The sequence below is a fragment of the Carcharhinus amblyrhynchos genome, chromosome 2 (genome assembly GCF_965287045.1).
Source record: "Carcharhinus amblyrhynchos chromosome 2, sCarAmb.v2.hapA, whole genome shotgun sequence".
In the NCBI taxonomy this organism is placed as follows: domain Eukaryota; kingdom Metazoa; phylum Chordata; class Chondrichthyes; order Carcharhiniformes; family Carcharhinidae; genus Carcharhinus; species Carcharhinus amblyrhynchos.
The window spans coordinates 128,669,213-128,695,210 of NC_137325.1; the positions used below are offsets into that span (position 1 = coordinate 128,669,213).

Consider the following 25,998-nt stretch of genomic DNA (forward strand, 5'->3'; position numbering starts at 1 on the left):
AGGCACTCTTGGTGATGGACAATATGGTTTCACGATAGTTTTAAAAGGTCATAAATCCTTATGTGTATTTTCAGCCCATTATTACTTCTTCCCAGTCATGTGTATGATAGTAAAATGTCCTTGAAAAGATACAAAAAATCCTTCCTACGTCAAGGTGAGAAACACATGGGCTATGGGAATTCATTCACTTTTTTATGCAATCCAGATGAAATTCCTACAGTCACACTCCAAACAACAAAAACACAACGACATACACAATACCTGATAATCAAGAGTTAAAAACTAGGAAATAAAACTCTAAAGTGAACAGTGGAGTGGAGAAAAACTCCTTCAGCAATCAGATTTTAAAAAAATTACACACACAACAATTCTATTTCCCTAGTCAAAAGCAGTTCGCTAGGGCTGAAAAGTACAATAGGTCTTATTGGCAGAGAAAAGTCAGCTGACTCCAAAGTCACTTTTAGTTCTGTGGTTTATGACTTCATCTGAACTCAGTGAGATGGAGGATATGCTGATTCAAAACTAAGTGAAATAAGGTGCAGCACTCCCAATGCATTACTAATTACGAGTAGATAAATCAAATCATTCATTTTGAAGTGCAATGGAATTTTTATTCATGTTTTGGGAATCTGTCATACCACTGCTCATAAGAAGCTGAGTGAAGGGTGATTAAATATTATAATGAAGAATTATTGCAGTGGGTCACTTAAATTGTTGGGAATTATTTCATACTGAGATTTTTGCCACAAGAGGGTGCTATGAAGGAATACAATTACCAATTTAGAGAGCAAAGAAAAACTGCAAGCTCCAGTACCCCTCCATCTGCAGTGTAACAAGACCTGCGCCTTTGAACAAATCAGACACATCTGAACTCAACATTGCAGGCTATTGTACTTTTTGGAATGACATTAAGGTTGTGTGTGTGTATTCGAGTTGCAGTCATCTTTAAAATTATTGCTAATCAAAGTTGGGTTATAATGTGCCTGTTAATTTTTTTTACATTTTTAAATAAAGTTAAAATGCAAACAACGAAAAAACGAAAAAAGTGTTGTAAGCACTGTCATCCAGTCAGAATCTGTAAATAAAGTGGCCAATTTAATATCTCTGGTGTAGATCCTTTGCAACTGCATAGACACTGATAAAAACATATGGATAGTGGAAAAAATATATAAAATTAAATAAACCCAAAATTCCAAGTATAAAGCCAAACCAAATTTTCAGACACAAGGTGCAAGTGCTGCTGAGAAGGCCAGCTGAATAAACTAGGCTTGTACTCGTTAGAGTTTAGAAGAATGAGGGGAGATCTCATTGAGACGTATAAGGTGATGAATGGGATGGATAGGATAGAGGTGGAGAGACTCTTCCCACTCAGAAAGGACAGTAGGACTAGGGGGCACAGCCTCAAGATAACGGGGGGGGGGGGGGGGGGTTTAGAACGGAGTTGAGGAGGAACTTCTTCACTCAAAGGGTGGTGAATCTCTGGAATTCTCTGCCCGTTGAGGTGGTGGAGGCTGCCTTGCTAAATATTTTTAAGACGCGGGTTGATGGGTTTTTGATAAGCGAGGGGATTAAGGGTTATGGGGAGAGGGCGGGAATGTGGAACTGAGACACGACAGATCAGCCATGATCTTATTGAATGGCAGGGCAGGCTCGAGGGGCTGGATGGCCTACTCCTGCTCCTATTTCTTATGTTCTTATGATTATGAAGTTGGAAGCCCACTTTGGGATCAAACGTGGCACTATGGCTATGAACAGGGTATGATGTGGAGATACTGGCGTTGGACTGGGGTAAGCACAGCAAGAAGTCTCACAACACCAAGTTAAAGTCCAACAGATTTATTTGGTAGCACAAGCTTTTGGAGTGTCACTCCTTCAGGTGAGGAGTTGTGTTCACAAACAGGGCATATACAGGCATAAACTCAATTTACAAGATAATGGCTGGAATGCAAGTCTTTACAGGTAACCGAGACTTAATGGTACAGACAATTTGAGTGGAGAGAGGGTTAAGCACACAGGTTAAAGAGGTGTCCAATCGGGACAGTTGTGAGATTTTGCAAGCCCAGGCAAATCATTGGTGGGGGGTTTTTTTTTTACATATAATGATGTGACAAACCCAAGATCCCGGTTGAAGCCGTCCTCACGTGTGTGGAACTTAACTATCAGTTTCTGCTCAGCGATTCTGCGTTGCTGTGTGTCAGGAAGGCCGCCTTGGAGAACGCTTTCCTGAAGATTAGAGGTTGAATGCCCGGGAACAGGGTAGGCACCAAGGGCAGTTCCCCTGGCTGAGGAATCTGGAACATGCTGGGGGGTGCGGGGCAGTCTCCAGGTAAGAGAATTCTCATTTATAACTGTAATGAGGAGGAATGTCTTCATTCAAAACATTGTGAATCTTTGGAATTCTCCACCACAGAGGATTGTGGGCGAAGCCTCATTGATGATATTCAAGATTGGGATGAATAGATTTTTGATCTCTCAGGATATGGGGAAAACAAATGACGAGATCGAATGTCAGCGATAATCATGCTGAATGACAGAGCAAGCTTTCAAGGGATCATATTGTCCATTTCTATATTCTACCTTCTTAGATTTACTACTTGACCTTTCTGCCCTGATAACTTTTCAAGTGTTATTACATTTTCTGGGTGTCCTGATATTGAAAGTACATTCACATCCAGACAATGGTTGGTGGTGTAAGACCATAAAACATAGGATTAGAATTAGGCCACTCAGCCCATCAAGTCTGCTCTGCCATTCAATCATGGCTGATATTTTTCTCATCCCCATTCTCCTGCCTTTTCCCAATAACCCCGATCCCCTTATTAATCAAGAACCTATCTATCTCTGTCTTAAAGATACTCAGTGACTTGGCCTCCACAGCCTTCTGCGGCAAAGTGTTCCACAGATTCACCACTCACTGGTTGAGGAAATTCCTCCTCATCCCTGTTTTAAAGGATCATCCCTTTTGCCTGAGATTGTGCCCTCTGGTTCTAGTTTTTCCTACAAATGGAAATATCCTCTCCACCTCCACTCTATCTAGACATTGCAGTGTCCTGTAAGTTTCAATAAGATCTCCCCTTGTCTTCTAAATTCCAACAAGTACAGATCCAAAGTCCTCAACTGTTCCTCATACGACAAGCTCTTCATTTCCGGGATCATTCTTGTGAATCTCCTCTGGATCCCCTTTCCAACACCTTAGTATCCCGTTATCTAATTCAATAACCTGGTTATTAAGGTAAAACACTGATTGAAAGCTATATTAAACTTTTCTCAATACTGTATCATTTAGCAGTCTATCATTTAGCATTACCTTCTTTTATTTACAAAATCAAGTCTGTGTAGGGAGCAAATAAAAACTACTCATCTAAAGTTTTGCAACACAAAATATTTGCAATGTATTTCCATCAACTGTCCTAAGTAACACTTTTTATCGTCTCGCTCTGCCATGCCAGCTTCTCTCGCACCTCACTTCCTTTGATTGACCCAGCATAGTCCCACAGTTTGGCTAGGCCCCCACTAAACCATACTTCTGTTCACTCCTTAAATCATCTATCTTTCACCCTTCTCCACTCTGCATCCAGCTTCAACTTTTGTGAAGAAATTTTAGAAATGATTACATTAAAGGCAATGCATAAACACAAACTGCTGTTGAACAAAACGTTGATTAAAATTGTAGCACAACTATCGTATATCAGCAAGATAAACATCACATTGCACAAGATTGGAGAGCGTAGCCTTGACTGTCTGCTTCTGTTAACAAAAGACTATGAGGCAAAGAAAAGCCACAGGGGCTAGGAACTGTCATTACAGCAAAATTGAGCAGTCATTACTTTAAAATAGTTGTGAGATCAGAATGGTTGATTAGGCTGTGTCTGATGGGAGAGGTGCAATATGACTAGAAAGTACATTTGCCAATTATGCAAAATCTCAACTTGGATGGCAAAAACACAGAAAATAATCAGTCATCTAGAATTCTTGGATATTGATAAGATAGTCAGTAATATGAGATTCAAGACTTGGAGACAAATAGTTTAAGCTAAATTAGCTCATCCTTTCAGGTAATATAAGCTAGGCCTCAAGAGCATCTGAACATCACCTGCTCAATCTTCTCCAGTAACTTGCATAATCTACTCAAATGAGTACAGAATATCAACAATGAAAAAGTGATTAAAAAATAGGAACAGGAATAGGCTATCTAGCTCCTTGAGCCTGTTCTGCCTTGTTAACTGGGTAGCTAACACACCTTAAAATTTCTCTCAACACTCACATGGCTCATTTTACTTGGCTAATTTGACCATTACACAGCATTATTTAGTCTGAAAAATGCCAGAAAGGGCATTTGTCTGGAGGACATGTTATAACTCACATTCCATACTTCTCAAACACCCGCAGACATCTGATTTTATTAGGGATCCCCCCCATCCCCAATATTCCCCCAAAGCTTTCCAACTCATGTAACCACTCTGCAATTCACTGTAGCTATATGCTGAGATCAAGAGCTCTACAAAAATGGCTATCACTTCAAGTTGATGTCTCAAGATGTCACCATTTCATTTTGGATTTACAAGTTTATTTTGAAAACAGCAATATTTGTATTTTTTAATTCTTTTATGAGATGTGGGCATCACTAGCAAGGCCAGTTTTTTTGCTGCACATCCCGAATGGTCCTTGAACTGAGTGGCTTGCTAGGTCATGCCACAGGGCAGTTAATTGTCAGCTGTGTTACTGTGGATCTAGAGTCACATGTAGGCTAGACCTGGAGAGATGCCAGATTTCATTCCCTAAAGGACATTAGTGGACAAGATGGGTTTTTAGGACAATTAATAATTGTTTCATGGCCACCATTACTGAGATTAACTTTACTAATTCCATTTTCAAATTCCATCAACTGCCATTAATCTGGATTACTAGTCAAATAACATTACCACACACCAGCATCTCCTCTCAATCAAGAAAAGTTTGACCAATGCTGATGAAATTTAATGCAAGTTTAAACTAGCTTTAAAAATCTTACTTGTATTTGAAGTAATATGTCAATGCCAATATTCATCTCTGCAGAAGGTTCAGGCTTATTGCAAAAACTGGAGTGCAAGTTATTTCTTTGATTTATTTTTATGTTCCCCAAATAAAGGTAAAAATACTGGGAACAAGAAATTAGAGACTCATTGTCATAGTTTTACCTATACACACCTATGAGGGGAAAACTGACCTGGAAGAGAAAGTTTTGTTTTCATTTGCAGCCGGCAGAAAACCCGTGAAAAGCAACCAGGCAAAGAAGCAAGGAGTGGGCTAGCAAGAAACACTTTTACACTGAAGTAAAAGTGGCCATTGTAAGACTTTATCAAAGATTCTGCAATCAATTTTTGAAATAGCACAAAAAAAGCACTGACGTGTAAAACGAAAAGTAAAGCTAGTAGTATTCAAGAGGGCCTCAGTGCAAGCTGGTGAATTATTGAAACTACAAGAAAAGCAATGTTCAGATAAAATTAAGGTGGAACAATGTCAAGTAAATAGCTTGGTTTCAGAGGGTATTTTCGTTCATTTGTTTTTTTAAAAAAAACTATTTCCAAACAATGAAACACCTTTGATTACATTTGGTTTTCCTACTAAAAATTAATGATAATTTATCATTTCAATATGTGTGGAACCTTGTGTTCAGTGATTTCAAGCTTTAGTTCTACTATTAATGTCTTCTCATGGTTCTGAAGGGAGTCCTAGAAAGGGCCAGATGACTGATCTTAAATATTAGAGGACTGAGTCATGAAGACGAATAGCTAAGAAATCTAGGCTATATCCTTGAAAAGGATATTAGTGTGACAGCATTTCAGAGCGTTAAATAACATACTAAACATGACACTAAATCCAAAGCACTACTACAAGATAAACATTGTTGGACAAGACTCAGATGCTCAAAATGACAGAGGGAATACTTAGAATTGGTGTCAGGAAGCGCTTCATGAATATGAGTACATTATAAATCAATAACTTTGTGGAGTCATTCAAATGACAGGTGGAGACTGAATAGCGTTGGGAAGGGACGACTTTCTGGACAGAAGAATTGTCACAAGTCACAGGGTCATCCTTAGCTGCATTTACCTAGTGATCTTCTCCCAACAACTCCATTGAAGATTTGGCTTCTTCTGATTTAAGCCAAATGGAAGCTCCCGAATTTACTCCCAGATTAGAACAGTTTTGGCTGTCATCACCAGATGTGCCAGAAACACGAGTGCACAAGACTTCCAAAAAAGTGACACATAAACAATAAAAACAGCAACTTACTGGAATATCAATTGAATTAAAATGCTGTAATTCCAGGGTCTGTTGGAGAAAAATTAATTTCAGAAAACCATAATGTAAGAATTCTCCTTTTTCCCTTCCTCCATACCAACTTTAAAATTTTTATGGAGGTACCAAATGACTTAAAAGGGACATGGCATTGAAAAGCATACTCCCAAATTCTCCAACATTGGTCCAGTGTTTATCTAGTCAATATTGGAGACATGCAAAACTAGAGCGAGTCTTAAAAGCCTTACATCTGGTCCGAATCAAAAAACATCCTTCAACTGAAGTTTTCAATTGCACTCAGCATTTATTAGCAATGGGGAACCAGCTGGACTCCTGATCTGAACCTTCCATCTCTTTCTGAATACATGGACAAATGGAAGCTGGGCAAGAATAGGACTGAGTAACAAAAGCAACAATTTGCATCTATAGCTTTAAATGTAGAAAAGTGTTTTAAGGCTTTTGATACTGAGGCAGCTTTTATAGGAGATGACCAAAAATGCGTTTGACAAGATGACCAAGATGGAAAGGGGAGGGAAGTTTGACAGATGAGGGGTTGGTGAAATACTTCCATATTGTACAACAAAGACAACTGAGGGCATTGTCACTGATGGTGATGCAAAGGGAACAAGAAGGAAAAGGAGTCCCACAGGAGGCCAGAAGTTGTGGACAGCAGGATATTTCAGATTGTCCCCAGGACAATATGGGGGAAGGCTTTGGATAGGTTTATAAAAAGCCTTTGATGCACAATTTGTTGGGATGTAAGGAGCCATTATAGGTCAGCAAGGTCAAGGATGATGAGTGAGATGATCATGAGCTTAGTGTAAGATGGAATACATAATTACTGTGATGTACTCTGACATCTCAGGAGACAGAAAAGAAGAAATGGCAGAAAATTTGGGCAAAACGTGGGGGGGGGGGGGGGGGAGGGGGGAGAGAGGAGGAGGAGAGGGGGAGAGAAAGAAAAACTAATATACCAAGTTAAACCAAGGCATTCTGCAAAATATACAAACAGAACCAAGGCTTGAAAAAGAGATATAACCAAGGCTTGAAAAAGAGATAGAGAACTAAACCAAATCTTAAGAGGGTTAGACTGAATGGAACAAACATTTGAATGTATTTAATTTGTTAAGGAAAAGATAGAATCAGAACGCAACCTGATTGGTACAAGCAAATCAGAAATCAAAGCAGTAAAGCATTGGGTGAAGGACAGACAGATCTCCAAGTACAAAATTGACAGGTTTGTAAACGAAGTCAGGGTACTGAATAATTGTTTCAATTGACAAGTTAAAGGATCATAGAATTATTTCCAATCCCACAAGGTACCTACGGTATCACTGGATTCAAATAATTCAAGATTGAAAGAAGTAAAACTGGAAACGGTGAAGTAACTAAATTGTACAAGGGTCACATTTTTTTTGATGAAGTAATATTTCTCTTTTGTAGCATACTTTATGAAACAACACTGCTGTGTTACATCTTGTGAACATCAGCTATTGTGCTTCAATTTGCAATTTAGAATTCAGTGCCCTAGGTCACTTTACACTGCAAGATCTCGAAGGGTTACTGTTTCTTCATTCACACTGACTTGTACTCCAGCCTGTGTGCATTAGCATACGCCCAGCTCACTGTCTGTGCACATCACTGTGACAGAAAATATCACTATGGCAACAGAACATGTTCAAGGAAGCTGAAAGAAAGGAACATGCATCTCCTTCTGCACACTGCTTTCCCAACTTTATTCCTGCGCGCAAGCTCCCACCTCCACCCTAATTTTTATAATTGCTGCCTCACAACACCAGGTACCCAGGTTTGATTCTGGCGTTGGGTGACTGTGTGGAGTTTGGACAGGATAGTATCCTAGGCCCAGTCATCTTCAGCTGTTTCATCAATGACCTTTTTCCATCATAAAGTCAGAAGTGGGGATGTTCACTGATGATTGCACAATGTTCAGCACCATTCACGATCCTTGGATACTGAAGTAGTCCATGCCCAAGTGTAGCAAGACCTTGCCAATATTCAGGTTTGGGCTAAAAAGTGGCAAGTAACATTTGTGTCTCAAGTGCCAGGTTATGGCCATCTCCAGCAAAATCCCCCAACAATCAATGGCATTATCATTGCAAAATCTCCTGACAACATCCTATGGATTACTGTTGGCTTAAAACTGAACTTGACCAGCTTTCTAAATACTATGGCTGTAAGAGCAGATCAGACACTGGAAATTCTGCAGAAAGACACTCATCTCCTGACACCCCGAAGCCTGTCCACCATCTACAAGCAGAAGTCAGGGGTGCGATGGAATATCTTTACTTGCCTGAATGGGTGCAGCCCCAACACTCAAGAAGCATGACACTATTCAGGACAAGGCAGGCTGTTTGATTGGCACCCCTTCGCCACCTTCAAAGTCCTTGCACTCCACTATCAACAGCGGCAGCAGTGTGTACCTTCTACAAAATGCACTACAGGAACTCATGAAGGCTCTTCTGACAGCATTTTCCAAACCCACCATCTCCACCACCTAGAAGGAAAAGGGCAACAGACATGGAACACCACCCACAAGTTTCCCTCCAAGCCACATACCATCCTGACTTGAAAGTAAATCACTATCCTTTCATTGTTGTTGGGTCAAAATCCTGGAAACCCCTGCTTAAAAGCACTGGGGATGTACATGCGCCATATAGACTGCAGCAATTCAAGACACAACATTCCAGCACCTTTGCAAGGGTAATTGAGGATGGGCAATAAAATGCTGGCATAGCCAGTGCTGCCTACGTCCTATGAGAAAGAATTAAAACACGTTTATCATTAAGCTTCCTATGGCATTTCAATTCTAAATCTGTTTTTTTCCCCTTAAAACGCGCAATGGTCTGTCTCAATAACCTGTGACAACACATCCCAAGTTCCAACAAATCCACAAAAGCCTATTTCACTGCTCTCCTGGCTGGTTTTTCACCTTTTATTAAATGTCAAACCTCTTGCCTTACTTGGTGATAATTTAAAATTACTGACATGCCTTCCTCAGTTATTTCTCAACAAGAGTAAATATATGTTTGCCACAAAAATGCTTTACTTTCACAATCTATATTAAATCTCACCTGCCTCTTTATCTCAGTGAAAAATTATTTTGTCACTCCTCAGTCAACAATCTAGTGAATCTATACTGTAGATGGTTTTAATGTCCTTTCCATCATGGGGCATTCAAAGCTGTATATACTAGTTTTAACTGTGGGTTAGACATAATCCTGCAGAAATCTCCATACAAAGACAGGGGGTCAGTTTCACATGTACCCTACAATTTCAACAGGTAAACAGATCTGATACCAAGGCAGCATTTGAAAGGAGCCCCATAATGTGAAGGTGCCCAAGCAAAACTGAAGTTTTTATGAATTGGCATCTAAAAAAGGTGAAAAACCAGCCAGGAGAGCAGCAAAATAATCAAATTTGGAGCTAACAGAAGTATGGATAAGGGAGCAACAGCAAATGGCTGGTGCAATGCTAAGATGGACAATATCAGAGGTAGAAAATGTAGGTCTTTATGTGAGCTGTACAGGATTGACAACACGGCTCAAAGTCACACAGATGTTGAGGTTCAGAGACCATGAATGGTAAGCAGAGTGGAATAACAGGCAAAAGTTAAGGAATTTATTGAAAAACTTTAGTTCAACTTCAACTGGAGGAAATTGTTTCACATCCAAGTCTAGAGGCCAAACAACCAGAATGACAACCTAGATACAGTATAGGTGTCAAGAGAAGTGCCAGCTACAAGAGAACAGCCTAGATACTCTGTAGTGAACAGTTCACCAAAAGGCTATCAAAACCTCTCGAAGTTAGAGAAAGTCAGGAGTGTGATGGAATACTCACCATTTGCCTAAATTAGCATGGATAAAAAAAAGTGAGCAATCACAACATCATCCAGGTTGCTTGGTTGGTGTCACTGCCCCCATCACCAGTGCAGTGTGGTTTCAAGATGTAAAATCCACAGGATGTACTACAGCAACTCATCAAGGAATATCAACAGAACCTCCTTTCACTGCATTTTCTTTCACCAAGGATGCAGCAGAAATTTCAAAACACAGCAGCTCAGTGTATCCCCACATGTCAGACACCATCCTGACTTGGATATTTATCACAATATCCTAGAATTGCCCATCAACCAACACTGTGGGAGAGCCACCTGTGCGGGCACAACAGCAACTTAAAACCACCCACCACCATCTTTCAGCAAAATTAGGGACGCAGACCTCATCCACATCCCAAAAAAAACAAAGACAGACCCACAAACTCAATTTTGTACTTTTAAACAGACCACACAATTAAAACAACTCTATGCTCCAGTTTGAAAGTAACAACCTGCTTTACGTATTTTTGGCTTCCTGTCATACACAACAACCTTAATTTAGTTCTATAATTTGATAGACTGATGACAAACCACTGCACCAAGCACTGATAACATCTGAAAGCTAATACTATGTCAATTGTCAGTTATTTGAATCACTGAAACTTCAATCAGAATTCTACTGCAGTATTCCAAGCAGATTTTTTGAGTCACCAGCATCAACTGTGGTTGCTCCATCTAAGAGGATAAGCAAGTTTAACACGGCATAAATACCCAAGAAGGAACTGGGAAAGAGTGCTTTGTTAGTGTGTTCAAGTATTAAATGACTAGGCAACTCGTGTCCCATTTAGAAGTTTCAAGGTGTAGGACGGTGGTGTGCATGTGAAGTTTAAAGAAACAACCTGGCAGTCTGCTGCTTGATCTTTATAGCTAAGAGGGTTACCTACCGGAAGTCAAAGGCTGTGAGCAACCAACACATTTCAAAATGTGTGGAGCTCGGCTTTCCTATCTAAACTACAAGAAGGGGTAAAACCTCATTTGCCCACTTGCAGCTTTCAGTGTTTGATACATGAGGCGCTACTACGTGAACTGGATGTCAGAGGTTTTTAATCCTAAAATAGAGTCTGTGGTTTGTTGCAAAGCACTGGGTGGAGAAACACTACGTAACTATTTGGATTAAGGTGCAATGACAGGAAGAGAAAAGCAGACTTTTTTCACTACCACTGTACATCTGATTATATGTCATCATTTTTTCTGGAATGTAAAAAAAAATTCATCTGGACACAGCAGGAATAAAGGCAAAGTAGAAATTGACCGCTGTTGCTGGAACCTTTCTTTCTGGGCTTGCAAAATCACGCAGGCAATTTCCTCTCGATTCAGAGTTTCGGTTATGCAGTGTGAATGATGCAAAAGTTTTCAGCTGGAAAGGCTGCTTGCTGCATTCCAATATTCACTTTGGTCCGGCGCACAAAAATCTTTTGTGATTCCATGGGACTTACGCAGATAGCCAATAGGGTTTGCTAGCATGAAGTTTTAATAATAGTGTTAGCTTTTTCCAAGAGTATGGGCAATTCCAGCAGGTGCTGCTTAACAGCAATTGGACATGCACCATAGCTCACTCACTCCTTTCCCTAAGACAGGAGAATGCAGGTCAATTATAGCAACTTAAGCGATCAGCTACTGAGGCCACACAGAATTCACGTCTAATTCCTGGTCAGTCAGGAGTCAGCACAAAGGCCAGTAATCAAAGTGCTATGTAAGTGTTATTTTTGTTTGTGGGATGTGTCTGGCAAGACCAGCATTTATCGCCCAGCAGTAATTGCCCATGAAAGTGAGTAAGTCAAAGGTAGACAAGCTTAGGCTCAATGGCAATGCTTGATTTAACAGCTTCCCAAAGATCACTGTTTCGGTTCACACTTGAAAAACGTCCACTAGATGGATACTGATGGGCTGCCGGTGCCCACCCAAGCATATTCACACAAGAGAGAGCAGCTTTAGGAAAAGAACAAAAAGAAACGTTGGCCAACAGAACAATTGCTGTTTACTCTATAAACCTGATGATATAGCCATGGTATGTTTATCGTTAAATCCAATTTCTTTTTTGCAGTTTGCAGAGCAAATAACATCTCAACTGTAATTGCATAGCAGAGTTAAGAAATCTATTTTTGGAATAAAGCATTAAATTCTCATCTACTCGCCTTCCATTTTAAACCAGAGATTGCACTTAAGACTTATACTGCTCTATTCTTTTCACTGCAGCACAATCTGCAATGCTTCCTCATTGATATGAAACTAACCACAAAACCATCTACTCTCGTAGCGGTCTGAGTCAATCCACTATTTAGTTCCTAACCGAGAGATCCTAATCAAGGGTCTTGAAAACTTTTCCAACATCCTCCTCTAAAATTTATTGCCCCCAAAACATATATTGCTCTCCATATGCTGCTGTCAGAAGACTTAGAAAACTTATAACAAGTTACCTAATGCAGGATAAATAGTAGTCTGCAAACCCTTCTAAAGGGCAATAAATGCTGGTCTAGCCAGCGACGCCCACAACCCGTTAAATGATTTTTTTAAAAAACCCATAATTGGCCATTAACTGCTAAATCCAGAGTTTCAAAAATACTTAAAAGCAAACTTTACAATTAAATATTTGCATTACCGAAAAGGCAAAGCACAAATTAAAATACCAGTTCTTGGTAACGTCCCACTCATACTTCGTCATTGGGTGAGGAGAAAGCAAACTAATGGACAGATATTACAAGTTCAAATAGTCCTCAGCAAATGCCTGTATCTTTGAAATGCACAGGCTCTTCTGGATATAAACCTTTATGCTGAATTCACCATGTGGTTGGGCTTGTTCTGTCCGAGAGGCAGTGCAGACTCAATGGGTCGAATGGCTTCCTTCTGCATTGTAAGGATTCTACGATTCTTAATGAGACTAGCTTTAACTTTGGACACATTTCTAATTAAATTTAAATTCCCCCAGCAGCCATGATGAAATCTGAACTTGTGTCTCAGGAGCATTTGCCCAGACTCTAGATTGCTAGCCCAGTAAGATTGACACTATGCTATCAAGACTGACCCTGCTTTACTCAGGATTGATAATAGGGAAATCTCACAACGCACACTGAACACCCAACAAGCGAAAACAACAATGACAGACAACATGGAACCACAGGAAGGTCATAGTCATCCTCCTCAGAAAATAATTCATAAAACTGCAACAACCAGAAAACCACTAACTTGTCAGAAAATCCTAAAATATAAATGGGATATTAATCGGGAGGATTTAAACTAGTGTGGCAGGGGGTGAGAACCAAAGCAAAGGGAATTAGCTGAAGGGGAACCTGAGAGTAGGGCCAGTAAGACTTAGAGAAACAGCAGACAGGATGGGATTGCTAATCAGAGGGGGTCTGGTGATCTGAACTGCATTTGTTTCAATGCAACGAGTGAAACAGGTAAGACAGATGAACTTAGAGCTTGGATTAGTATTACTAGGAACTACGATGTTGTTGCCATTACAGAGACTTGGTTAAGGCAAGAACAGGATTGGCAGATTAACATTCCAGGATACAGATGTTTCAGGTGGGATAGAGGGGGATGTAAAACGGGTGGGGGAGTTGCACTACTGGTTAAGGAGAATATCACAGCTGTACTCCAGGAGGACACCTTGGAGAACTCATACAGCGAGGCAATATTGGCAAGGCTCAGGAACAGAAACAATGTAGTCACAATGTTGGGGGTTTACTATAGGCCACCCAACTGCCAGTGGGAGATTGAGGAACAGATATGTAGGCAGATATTGGCAAGATGTAACAGGGTTGTGGTGGTGGGAGATTTTAATTTCCCCTATATAGACTGGGATTCACTTAGTGCTAGCGGATGGGGCAGAGTTTGTAAGAAGCATCCAGGAGAGCTTCCTGAAACAGTACGTAGATAGTCCAACTAGGGAAGAGGCCATTCTGGATCTGGTATTGGGGAATGAATCCGGCCAGATGGTTGAGGTTTCAGCAGGGGAGCAATTCGGGAACAGTGACCACAATTCAGTAAGCTTTAAGGTACTGATGGATAAAGATAAGTGTAGTCCTCAAGTTAAAGTGCTAAATTGAGGGAAGACTAATTACAATATTAGCAGGAACTGAAGAATGTAGATTGGGGGCAGATGTTTGAGGGCAAATCAACATCTGGCACGTGGAAGGCTTTCAAGTGCAAGCTGATAGGGATTCAGAACCAGCACATTCCTATAAGGGTGAAGGATAAGTATGGCAAGTTTTGGGAATCTTCAATAACGAGAGATATTGTGAGCCTAGTCAAAGAGAAAAAGCTAGGGGGCTGGGAACACACGAAACAAGTGTGGAATACAAGTAGAAAGAAACTTAACATGAAAAGGAGTCATGAAAAAGCATTGGCCAGCAGGACTAAGGAAAATCCCACGGCTTTTTATACGTACGTAAAGAGCAAGAGGGTAGGCCTATTCGAGGATAAGGGAAGGAATCTATGTGCGGAATCAGAGGAAATGGACGAGGTATTAAATGAGTACTTTGCGTCAGTATTCACCAAAGCAAAGGGCTTGGTGGATGATGAGTCTGGGCAAGGATGTGTAGCTAGTTTGACTCATGTTGAGATCAAAGAGGTGGTGGTATTGGGGTTCTTGAGAAACATTAAGGTAGACAAGTCCCCGGGCCGGATGGGATATACCCCAGAATACTGAGAAAGGAAAGGGAGGAAATTGCTGGCACCTTGAGGGAAATCTTTATTTCAGGGGAGGTCATGCTGGGGAGATGCCGGCATTGGTAGTGTGCAGGGATGGTCCCAGAGGATTGGAGAATAGCCAATGTTGTTCCCTTGTTTAAGGGTAGCAAGAATAATCCAGGTAATTACAGGCCGGTGAGCCTTATATCAGTGGTAGGAAAATTATTGGAGAGGGTTCTTCGAAACAGGATTTATTCCTACTTGGAAATAAGTGGACATATTAGAGAAAGGCAATATGGTTTTGTGAAGGGTAGGTCATGTCGTGATTGAGTTTTTCGAGGAAGTGACGAAGATGATTGATGAGGGTAGGGCAGTGGATGTTGTCTACATATACTTCAGTAAGGCCTTTGACAAGGTCCCTCATGGCAGACTGTGCAGAAGGTGGAGTTGCATGGGATCAGAGGTGAACATAGAACATTACAGCGCAGTATAGGCCCTTCAGCCCTCGATGTTGCGCCGACCAGTGGAACCAATCTAATGACCCTCTAACCTAAACTATTCCAATGTTATCCATATGCCTATCCACTGACCATTTGAATGCTCTTAGAGTTGGCGAGTCACTGAGTTGGCTCACTTGCCAGTGAGCTAGCTAGGTGGATATAAAAGTGGCTTGGTCAAAGAAGACAGAGGATAGCAGTGGAAGAGTGCATACCTGAATGGAGGGCTGTGACAAGTGGTGTTCCTCAGGGATCAGTGCTGGGACCTTTACTGTTGTTTGTAATATATAAATGATTTGGAGGAGAATGTAACTGGTTTGATTAGTAAGTTTGCGGACGACACAAAGGTTGGTGGGTTTGCAGATAGTGATGGGGACCATCAGAGGATGCAGCAGGATATAGGTCAGTTAGAGACTTGGGCAGAGAGATGGTAGATAGAGGTTAATCCAGACAAGTATGAGGTGATGCATTTTTGGAAAGTATAAGAAAGTTAGGAAATATAGCGAATGGCAGGACTCTCAAAAGCATTGATGGGCAAAAGGATCTGGGTGTACAGGTACAGAGGTCACTGAAAGTGGCAATGCAGGTGAAGAAGGTAGTCAAGGCAACATACAGCATGCTTGCCTTCATCGGCTGGGGTACTGAGTTTAAAAATGGACAAGATAGTAGTGAGTGCCTAGAACTTGTTGCCAGGGGAGGTAGTGGAAGCAGATATGGTAGTGACTTTTAAGGAGTATCCTAACAAGTATATAGGGTGATGCGGCGGCGCGGGCTCGTTGGGCCGAAGGGCCTGTTTCCCGTGCTGGGTTGTTCTTTGTTCTTTTATATGAATAGGATGGGAATAGAGGGATATAGTCCCCAAAAGGGTTGGGGGTTTTAGTGAAGTCGGGCAGCATGGTCAGTACAGGCTTGGAGGGACGAAGGGCCTTTTCCTGTGCTGTAATTTCATTTGTTCTTTAACCTATTATTTCCAGTTCTTTCTAAACCACCTTACAGATAAGAAGTTATGCCAATAATAAACAGAAGGCTATTTGATGTCAAAGATTTATGGTTTTAAAACTCAGCTCATAATCCATCTTTAGTTTATAAAATCAATTATTCAAATATATAATTGCAACTTCAAAGCTCCTCACCGTCATCTCAATTCCTTTTTCCCTTGTATTCTGTTTTAATAGTTTTCCAATTCCCATTTATATTGTGTTAGAGTCTCTGCATTAATAGCATTTGTGGTTAAATTTTCTGGGTTTTAATTCGCTTCTCTGTTTTCTTCCAGAGTATCCCATATCTATACTCCCCTTTCACTAACTTACCAACGAGTAGAATCAATTGATTATAAATTGTCTCCTCAAACTTTGCAGAATCTTGAAAGTTTATATTAAATTGTCCCTTTAAAATGTTCTGTTCCAGTAAGAAGTTCTGATTTTATTACGTAACTATAGCTAACCCTTTCTGATTCAATTCCAATAATTCTTCACTACAGCCTTTGAAATGGCAGCACTTTTACCCTCAAGTCAGAAGATTGTTGGTTCGAGTTGCGGTCCAGAGATACGAAGGATGTATTCACATTATAACTCTACACCATGGCAGCAACTAAAACTGTGCTGAACCTTCCAATGCTAATTAGTCAAAAATTACCCAGTTACCTGGATACAGTTTTTCTGCTCAGGAATTCACCCTGATTAGATCATTACTTGCTGTATATTGTGCTAAATGGGCCCCAAGACCGCCATTTTTGGTTCTGAAAAATTGTCCAATCAACCTCAAATTATCCTGTAAAGGTAAGGCATCTCAAAAATTTGACCAATAGATAAAGCTAGCTGTTTCTCATTGCTACAATATAATGGCGACACTAGTGGCATTCTCCACTAACAGGATGCTGCCATCAAGCCAAAAAAGCACACTGCCTAACACACAAGTAGCACATGGTATATGAATTTTAGTGCTGGTATGATGCCGACTAATGGATTATAACAGGAAGTACTGACTGGACTCAATTACCCCACGTGAAACTCAAAACAGTGTCAAGCATTAGATGCAATTCCATGGTTAGACAGCACTTGCTAAACAATCATTATTTGCACTAAGAATTACAAGAACAAACAATTTAGGATCATTAGTCGCACTTGAAGTGTGGCTCACTTATGCTTGCTAGAAACCATATTTTTTCACACATCGGGCCCTGCCCTTTGCAAATGGAAGGAGCATGTCCATACTGTGTGCCTTTTCCAACTAAACAAAAGCTTGCAGAACAGCCAGTCTTTGGTTCATTACCTACCTGGTCTGAATTTAAACAAAAGCTTGGCAGTTAATTGCTCCCTGATACATTCTCCATGGCAACACCTCTATCAACCAGAATCCACTTTCCAACCTATCATTTTTCACACAGTGTAACTGGCATTCCCTTTCCAATTGCATATCTATCCTGATGAGTGCAAACTGAAAAGCTCCGACAGCATGTCTATTTTCTCAGAAATTTCCTTTTAAACTAGTGATGGGCAACCTGCAACCCCACCTGGGCTTGGAGTGTGATACACAAGACATTTTGTTAGCTGTTGTCCATGGGCAGAGTTGCCACATTCCACGGATTTAGATCAACATAGTTTTTTTTCCCTACTAGCATGACTGAAGTGACATGCACGTAAAGCAAGGGCGGGTGAAGTGAGGTGTATTCTAATTGCACACAACATTAACCGGAGAATTGTGCATTCTATCTGTATCCAAAGTGCAAATACTTCTTTTATTTTTACCATTTGAAGTTAATGATGGATGATATAATATCTATAACTCGTTATGAAATATTACATGTGTATCAAATGTGTTTAATTTTATTCATGGGATCATGATTAATGAACAAGCCCGATTTCAATCTTGCCATCCACTAAGATGAATGAGGGCCCTGTGCCTAGGTTGCACATCATTGCCTTAAGCATTAATGGTTCCTCACAGAATCACAGCACTTGGGGCAATGGAGAATGCTTTCAAGACCAATACACAAGATGGTTCAACGGCTGAGGATTTTGCAATGACAGCCAGATCAGAAGTGCCATCAATCACAATTGGTGGCCTAGTTATCAATAGGAACAAGTATCTTGCATAAACACTTGAAATGTCCAAGCAAACTACATCATGCCTAGTCTGGAAGCATCTTCTGTGAATATATCTGCAGTTGTGATTTTCATAATCGACTAGAGTTTAGCTTGCAAAGAATAGCATTGCTAGTTACACATTTACAGTTAAATATATACCTACTGCATTAACAGTCACACTGCCACCACAGACAAGCATATATATGGTAAATGTTTTGGATGTTAAGACAAAGTCACATCCAAATAATTTTGCTTACTTGCAGAGAATCAGTGTTGGATACCACTAGGTTGAGTGCCAAATCCAAAAATTGGAAGGTTTGTGGCTGATTTTGGAGAAGATTACAATATCCTGGAGTACCATGATGCCATCGGTCTAACGATTCAAGAGAGGGCAGCTGATGCATCTTTCTAGAAAGATGCCGAGGAGTCCTTCTTGCTAATATTTACTTTTATATTAGACCTGCAGCTGAGCATTAACTTCCCTACAGAATCAAAACACCAAACGTTTCTCTGGACCTGCTAGGAGCCACTTAGAGTCATAAAGCTTTACAGCATGGAAACAGGCCCTTCGGCCCAACTTGTCCATGCTGCCCTTTTTTTTTAAAAAAGCCCCTAAGTTAATTCCAATTGCCTGCATTTGGCCCATATCCCTTTATATCCATCGTACCCATATAACTATCTAAATGCTTTTTAAAACATAAAATTGTACCCGCCTCCACTACCACCTCTGGCAGTTTGTGCCAAACACTCACCACCCTCTGAAAAATTTGCCCCTCGGAACACTTTTGTATTTCTCCCCTCTCACCGTATGCCTATGCCCTCCAGTTTTAGACTTCCTACCTTTAGGGAAAGATACTGACTATCTAACTTGTCTATGCTCCTCATTATTTTATAGATCTCTATAAGGTCACTCCTCAGCCTCCTACGCTCCAGCAAAAAAAAATCCTAGTCTATTCAGCCTCTCCTTGTAACTCAATCCATCAAGTCCTGGTAACATCCTAGTAAATCTTTTCTGCACTCTTTCTAGTTTAATAATATCCTTTCTATAATGGGGTGACCAGAATTGCACACAGCATGCCAAGTATGGCCTTACCAATGTCTCGTATAACTTCAACAAGACATCCCAACACCTGTATTCAATGTTCTGACCAATGAAACCAAGCATGTTGAATGCCTTCTTCACTACCCTGTCCAACTGTGACTCCACTTTCAAGGAGCTATGAACATGTACCCCTACACCTCTTTGTTCTGTAACTCTCCCCAACGCCCTACCATTAACTGAGTAAGTCCTGCCCTGGTTCAATCTACCAAAATGCATCACCTTGCATTTGTCTAAATTAAATTCCATCTGCCATTCGTCAGCCCACTGGCCCAATTGATCAAGATCCCATTGCAATTGGAGATAACTTTCTTCGCTGTCCACTATGCCACCAATCTTGGACTTTTGGACATCGTTGTTACAAGAAAGTTTTAAAATAAATTTGTTACATAAAATTACTTTTCTGTATGATTGAGAAGTGTTCAAATTTGAATAGTTGAAGAAATATGGGCCAGCGAGTATGCAGCCTAGTTAACTAACACGTAAGCTAAAAAATACTTGAGATGAGCTGATGACCTATGCAATGTCTTTTGTGCACCACTCCTAATGTGCAGAATACATAGTTTATGTGAAGAAGAATCATAATGCTGATTCTTGCTTTGATAAAATGGCATAATGTTAATTATAGAACCAGAGAAGAGATGACAATTCTTTTATTAAAAACAGTCATGACGATCTGGAACGCATTGCTTGACAGCATAAGAAGTTTCAAAAGGGAACTGGAAAGTTAAAGAAGTACAGGGCTTTGGAGAAAAAGCAGGGGTGTGGGATTAACTGGTCACTATTTGCAGGTTAAGTGGCATGGTGGTATAGTGTTTGAGGTGGCACAGTAGTTAGCATTGCTGCCTCACATCGCCAGGGACCTGGGTTCGATTCCCAGCTTGGGTCACTGTCTATGTGGAGTTTGCACATGCTCTGTGTGCGTTGATTTTCTCCCACAGTCCGAAAGAACTGGGGATGCACCTAAACAATGCTGGTTAGGTGCGTTGGTCATGCTAACTTCTCCCTCATTGTACCTGAGCAGGCGCCAGAGTGTGGCGACTAGGGGATTTTCACTGTAACTTCATTGCAGTGTTAATGCAAGTCCATTTGTGACAGTAATAAATAAACTTAAAAGGCCTCTTTCTGTGCTGTATGGTTTTAATTGGAGTGAGACTGGATACATAGATGATATTCAACATATCTCAGAAAATTCAAAACTGAGCCAAAAAAAAAGCAATGCAAGATCACACACATTTAACATCAATGGCATGAAAACAAAATAAAACATGTTTTCCCCTTCATAAAAGGTGAAAGAATAGAAAATCCACTACAGGATCATTTTAGAGATTTTTTTCTAATGTACTGTTCCTATACATAAGCAGGATGGTGCCTGCTACTGGTAAAACTAATTTCTATTTAACTAAGGCAGCAGTTTTGCTCTTTGTACGTTGTTAGAGAAAAGGGCCATCCTCGCTTTGAAAGCCACTGGTTGTCTCTTATGCAGCTTAATTGAAAACTGATTTTCTGTTAAACAGCTTGATTCACAGAAAATTAGCTGTCTGGAAAGTGACGCGATGACTGACGGCACAAAGGCAGTTTTAATGACACACCAGGCCCTATAGGTATATAGATACCAAAGGAAAATGTTTAAAATCCTGTCAATTTTTAAAAAACATTAAAAGTAAATGCTTTAAAATAACATTTTGATAAACTAGAATCAGGACTAGAATCAAAACTGATCATTTAAAAGCACTCAATATTTCAGTTCTGCCAAGGTTCCACATTCCAACATAGATTTATTGGCATTATCATCATAGAACCATAGGGCGCGATCTTACCAGTCATTCATACTACTCTCCCGCTGTAGTGAGATCGGAGAATTTGATGCCCAGCCAACTCTCGTTCTCTGCAGTGCGATGGGAAAATCCCACTAGCGTGAACTGTGGTAATGTTCCGGCCCTAGAAAAGTACAGCACAGCAGAAGGTATTCGGCCCACTGAATCTATGCTGCCTCTTTTGAAAATCAATCCAGTTAATTTGATTCCCTTACAACTTTTCTCCAAGCATTTATCCAACTGAAGATTACTGTGCAATCTGCATTCACCAATCTTTCAAACAGCATATTTGTGGCGTGCCGCAGGGATCGGTGCTGGGGCCTCAACTGTTTACCAGATACAGAGACGATCTGGAGGAGGGGACCGAGTGTGGGGTAACAAAGTTTGCAGATGACACAAAGATGAGTGGGAAAGCAAATTGCATGGAGGACACAAAGTCTGCAGGGAGATTTGGATAGGCTAAGTGAATGGGCAAGATGGAGTACAACGTTGGTAAGCGTGAGGTTATCCACTTTGGAAGGAATAGTAGTAAAATGGACTATTATTTAAACGGTAAAAAATTACAACATGCTACTGTGCAGAGGGACCTGCAGGTCCTTGTGCATGAATCACAAAAACTCAAGTTTGCCCGATGCAGCAGGTAATCAAGAAGGCAAATGGAATTTTGGCCTTTATCGCGAGAGGGATGAAGTATAAAAGCAGGGAGGTCATGCTGCAACTGTGCAAGGTACTGGTGAGACCGCACCTAGAGTACTGCATACAATTTTGATCCTCTTATTTAAGAGAGGACATATTAGCTTTGGAGGGGGTACAGTGAAGGTTCACCAGGTTGATTCCGGAGATGAGGGGGTTAGCTTATGAGGAGAGAGTGAATAGACTGGGCCTGTACTCATTGGAGTTTAGAAGGTTGAGGGGAGATCTTATAAAGACATATAAGACAATAAAGGGGCTAGACAGGGTAGAAGCAGCGAGGTTATTTCCACTTAGAATGGAAACAAGAACTAGGGGGCACTGCCTCAAAATACAGGGGAGTCAATTTAGAACAGAGTTGAGGAAGAACAACTTTTCCCAGAGGGTGGTGAATCTTTGGAATTCTCTGCCCAATGAAGCAGAAGAGGCTACCTCGTTAAATGTGTTTAAGTCACAGATAGATTTTTAACCAATAAGGGAATTAAGAATAACGGGGACAGGCGGGTAAGTGGAATGAACCCACTATCAGATCAGCCATGATCTTATTGAATGGCAGAGCAGGCTTGAGCAGCTAGATGGCCTACTCCTGCTATTTCTTATGTTCTTATATTCAAACCCTAATCACTCATTCCATTAAAAATGTTTCCTGTTGCCTCTTATTTGTTCTTCTTTCACTATTTATTCTATCTTAACCCTTCTTAATTTTAAACACCTCTATCAAAACTCCTCTTGACCTTCCTTCTCTGCTCTACGAATCCAGCTTCTCCAGTCTATGTTAACCATAATTGTTCATCTCTGAAATCATTCAAGTAGTTGCGCCAAAGTCTTTGTGCCCTTTCAATAGCATGGGGCACAGTATTTCAATTGAGGCTCAAGGTCCAGTAGAACTTCTGGCTTATCTACTTTTGTACCATTATTTATAAAAACCAGGATCCCAAATGTGTTATTAACTGCTTTGTTAATCCATCCTGCTTTCTAAGATTGCACACAAACACCCTCAGGCCTTTTCTGTTCTTGCACTCCCTTTAAAATTGTATCATTTAGTTTGCTAAATGTATATTAAAAATTGTATAATTCAGATGCGTCTCAGATACAGAGAAAGCATTGGTAGAAAAAACTTCCCACCAATACTTAGAAAGCTTCAAATCAGAACACTGCCAAATTCTAAGAGATCGCAGGTAACATTTGCTGGTTACACTCTTTTGCCAAGTCAAATGTTATGCCATGGACACAATCCATGATCTCTTGTGCCTCTAGATGTGGTCAAAATACATTACCTCCTTCAATTGTATTGCTGTTCTTTCCCATCTTTCTTGTTTCATTGCTTGATCTTTCATTTTTTCCCCTTCTCATTTTTTTCATTAATTATCTCCTTCTTTCTCGAAGTCCCTGCTCCTTTCTATCTCATTTATATTTTATACAATTCAAATGTCTGGTGTGTAAACTACATATCTGCTACTAACAGGATGGATATCTATGCATTATTTATTTTTAAGCTCCAGGATATGCACAAAAATGGGAGAGAACATGTTCCATCTTGGCGGGCGGGGGGGGGGGGGGGGGGGGGGTTGGTTTTATAACAGATCAAGAGAGAGTGTGATAGCTACTGGCAGAAGAAAACTAAAGGTAAGAGCTACATTCTGCAGAAAATGAGGGGATTTATTCTAGAAACGACAATGGCAGCTTTGGCATGAGAATTTGGTCTAGGACACTACTTGAATTAATCAAATCAATACTCTTGTTCAAGCAAGTGAGCCAATTAACGGGAATAGGTGATGATCAGGTGAGCTTGAAAACACAAATTGGATGAGCAAGCACAAAAACTGGCAAATTACTGGGCAGTGAAATTCAGGAAAAAATGTGAATCTCATGGAAACATGATGCAAGATTTGCTTACAAAGAAGTGTAAAAGATTTAAATATTGATTAGATGGGACTGAATTCTACATTTTTCCAGAATGGTTTCAACTTGCTACAACTCCAAATATACGCTCAAGGGTACAGCCAGAAGGCCAGTTCAAGTCTGTTGGTCTCATAACAAATGAGGATATTTTCATTGCAATGACCTGAAGGTACACATATGCCAGATATAGTCCCCAGTGCTAACGTTAACAGAATTCTTTCTTCAATCTCATGTTTTACCAGAAGAATTGATTTAGACAAGAGTTTTCTGGTTACAGCCAAGGAATTTTCAAAATTTATGATACACAATAGAAATATGACATTGCCTCACTCTCAGTTTATCATCCTAGGCAAAATGGAGAAGCAGAAAGCTAGCCCAGATTACAAATGAACAATAGTCACTTGGGGAAGAAATTAAATAGGATCCACCGAACTGCCAACCAGCAAGGAATCTATTCATTCAGTAGGAAAGAATAATGGCAAGAAAAGAAATTACACTTTGAAAAGCTGGTGATTTCAAAGGCTGATTTAGGGAGTGAGATGGGGGAAAAAACTAGGTTAAGAAATATTTTCATTATTATGTCAATGTACATTCCCAGATTACGCCGCATATATTTTACCTAAAGTTGATCTGTGAAGTCTGATAATAGAAAGCAATAAGTAGATTGGACAAAGAGTAACATTAAACAAAAGGACAGAGATCTGAAGAGAAAAATAGCACTGGGAGCAATAAACAAATAGACAGATGAAAGCTTAGGAAACACAAGGGACTGCATTGTCAATCATACATGCATTGCCAAAAACATAAGAAAAATATTTTGATAGTTATTAAACCTTGGTTTTGAATTTAAACCTGAAATCTAACATTCAATTCTCTGCTCTCTGAGGTCAGAAGACAGACTATGACAGGTCAATTTTTGCAACAAAAACACATGCTTTCTGAATGGTCTGACCAGAGGTAGCAGGATTCTGGACACATTGTACAATATACATTTTGTAATGACTTTAATATATACATTTAATGTCACAGAGGTGAAAATATTGCTCACAAGGTTCTCTGCAATAATAATCATGGTATGATTATCAATGCTCACCAATATTATGGTATCAATTGGACAAGAACTTCTGACATGCACACGTACACAATCAAATTCAGAAAGCCAGGAGCTTTCAGAAAGACACTACTCTGCCACATGGTGCACTGCTACAGCCGTCACTCAGGGTGCCAGTAGTGAAATGACTGCAACAGTGAGCTTTTTGCGTTTGCTTACTGGCTCAACACTGAAGATGTCTGAGCGTGTTGGAGCGAGCGCATTCAGAAGTAAGAGATTTCAAATGTCAAAAGTGATAATTACTGCTCCTGATGAATGTACAATGTCATTCTTTAAGAAAAGAAAGATTTAACCTCTTTATTTTGCAATATATATGTCAAATTCATTCTTCCTAGTTTGGACACACTTTCTGTAAGGGTCCTTTAATCTGATTGGTTGAAAAAGCAGTTTCATATCCTTCCCATGACACCACTGATTCTGCGTAAAGGGAACATTCGAAGACATCTATACTGAGAAACCCATAAAAATTCTTGTGGGAAACTAACAGTGAACTGAACGGCAGTTCCTTTGTCACCCTGGGTCATTGTACCCACTCCCCTACAGCCAGAAATCCATAAAAGGCATTGAGGTTTGACTGCAGTAGCCTGTTCCAAAGCGTACGACTAAACATTTTCAGATATCCTTGAAACAGACACCGCAATGTAGCAATGTTTCCTTCCCACCAGTAATTTTGCACTTTCATTCCTTTCTCACTTAAGAAGATTTTTTCCCTTTATTCATTCGTGGGATGTGGGCATCATCGGCTCTGTCAGTATTTATTGCCCATCCTAAATGCCCTTGAACTGAGTGGCAATTTCAGATGGCATTTAGTAGTCAACCACATTGCTGTGGATAGGAAGTCACATGTAAAGTTTAAAGTTTATTTTATTAGTGTCACAAGTAGACTTACATTAACGCTGCAACAAGTTACTGTGAAAATCCCCTAGATGCCACACTCCAGCACCTGTTCGGGTAGGCTGAGGGAGAATTTAGCGTGGCCAATGCACC

The 25,998-nt window shown here is 40.3% G+C and overlaps 1 protein-coding gene across 3 annotated transcripts in view; it reads right to left on the bottom strand.

The window, feature by feature from the left end:
* Positions 1-25,998, bottom strand: part of zmynd11 (zinc finger, MYND-type containing 11) — a 176,308-nt gene that overhangs the window by 110,816 nt on the left and 39,494 nt on the right. For 2 of the 3 annotated variants that reach the window (XM_080212711.1, XM_080212702.1), the window contains exon 2: positions 21,312-21,432. The exons of the other annotated variant lie outside the window; for it this stretch is intronic. In XM_080212711.1, coding sequence (XP_080068837.1) covers positions 21,312-21,318 — 7 coding nt within the window. In that variant the 5' untranslated portion in view covers positions 21,319-21,432. The remainder of the gene's footprint in view (positions 1-21,311; positions 21,433-25,998) is intronic. 3 annotated transcript variants of the gene reach the window in all.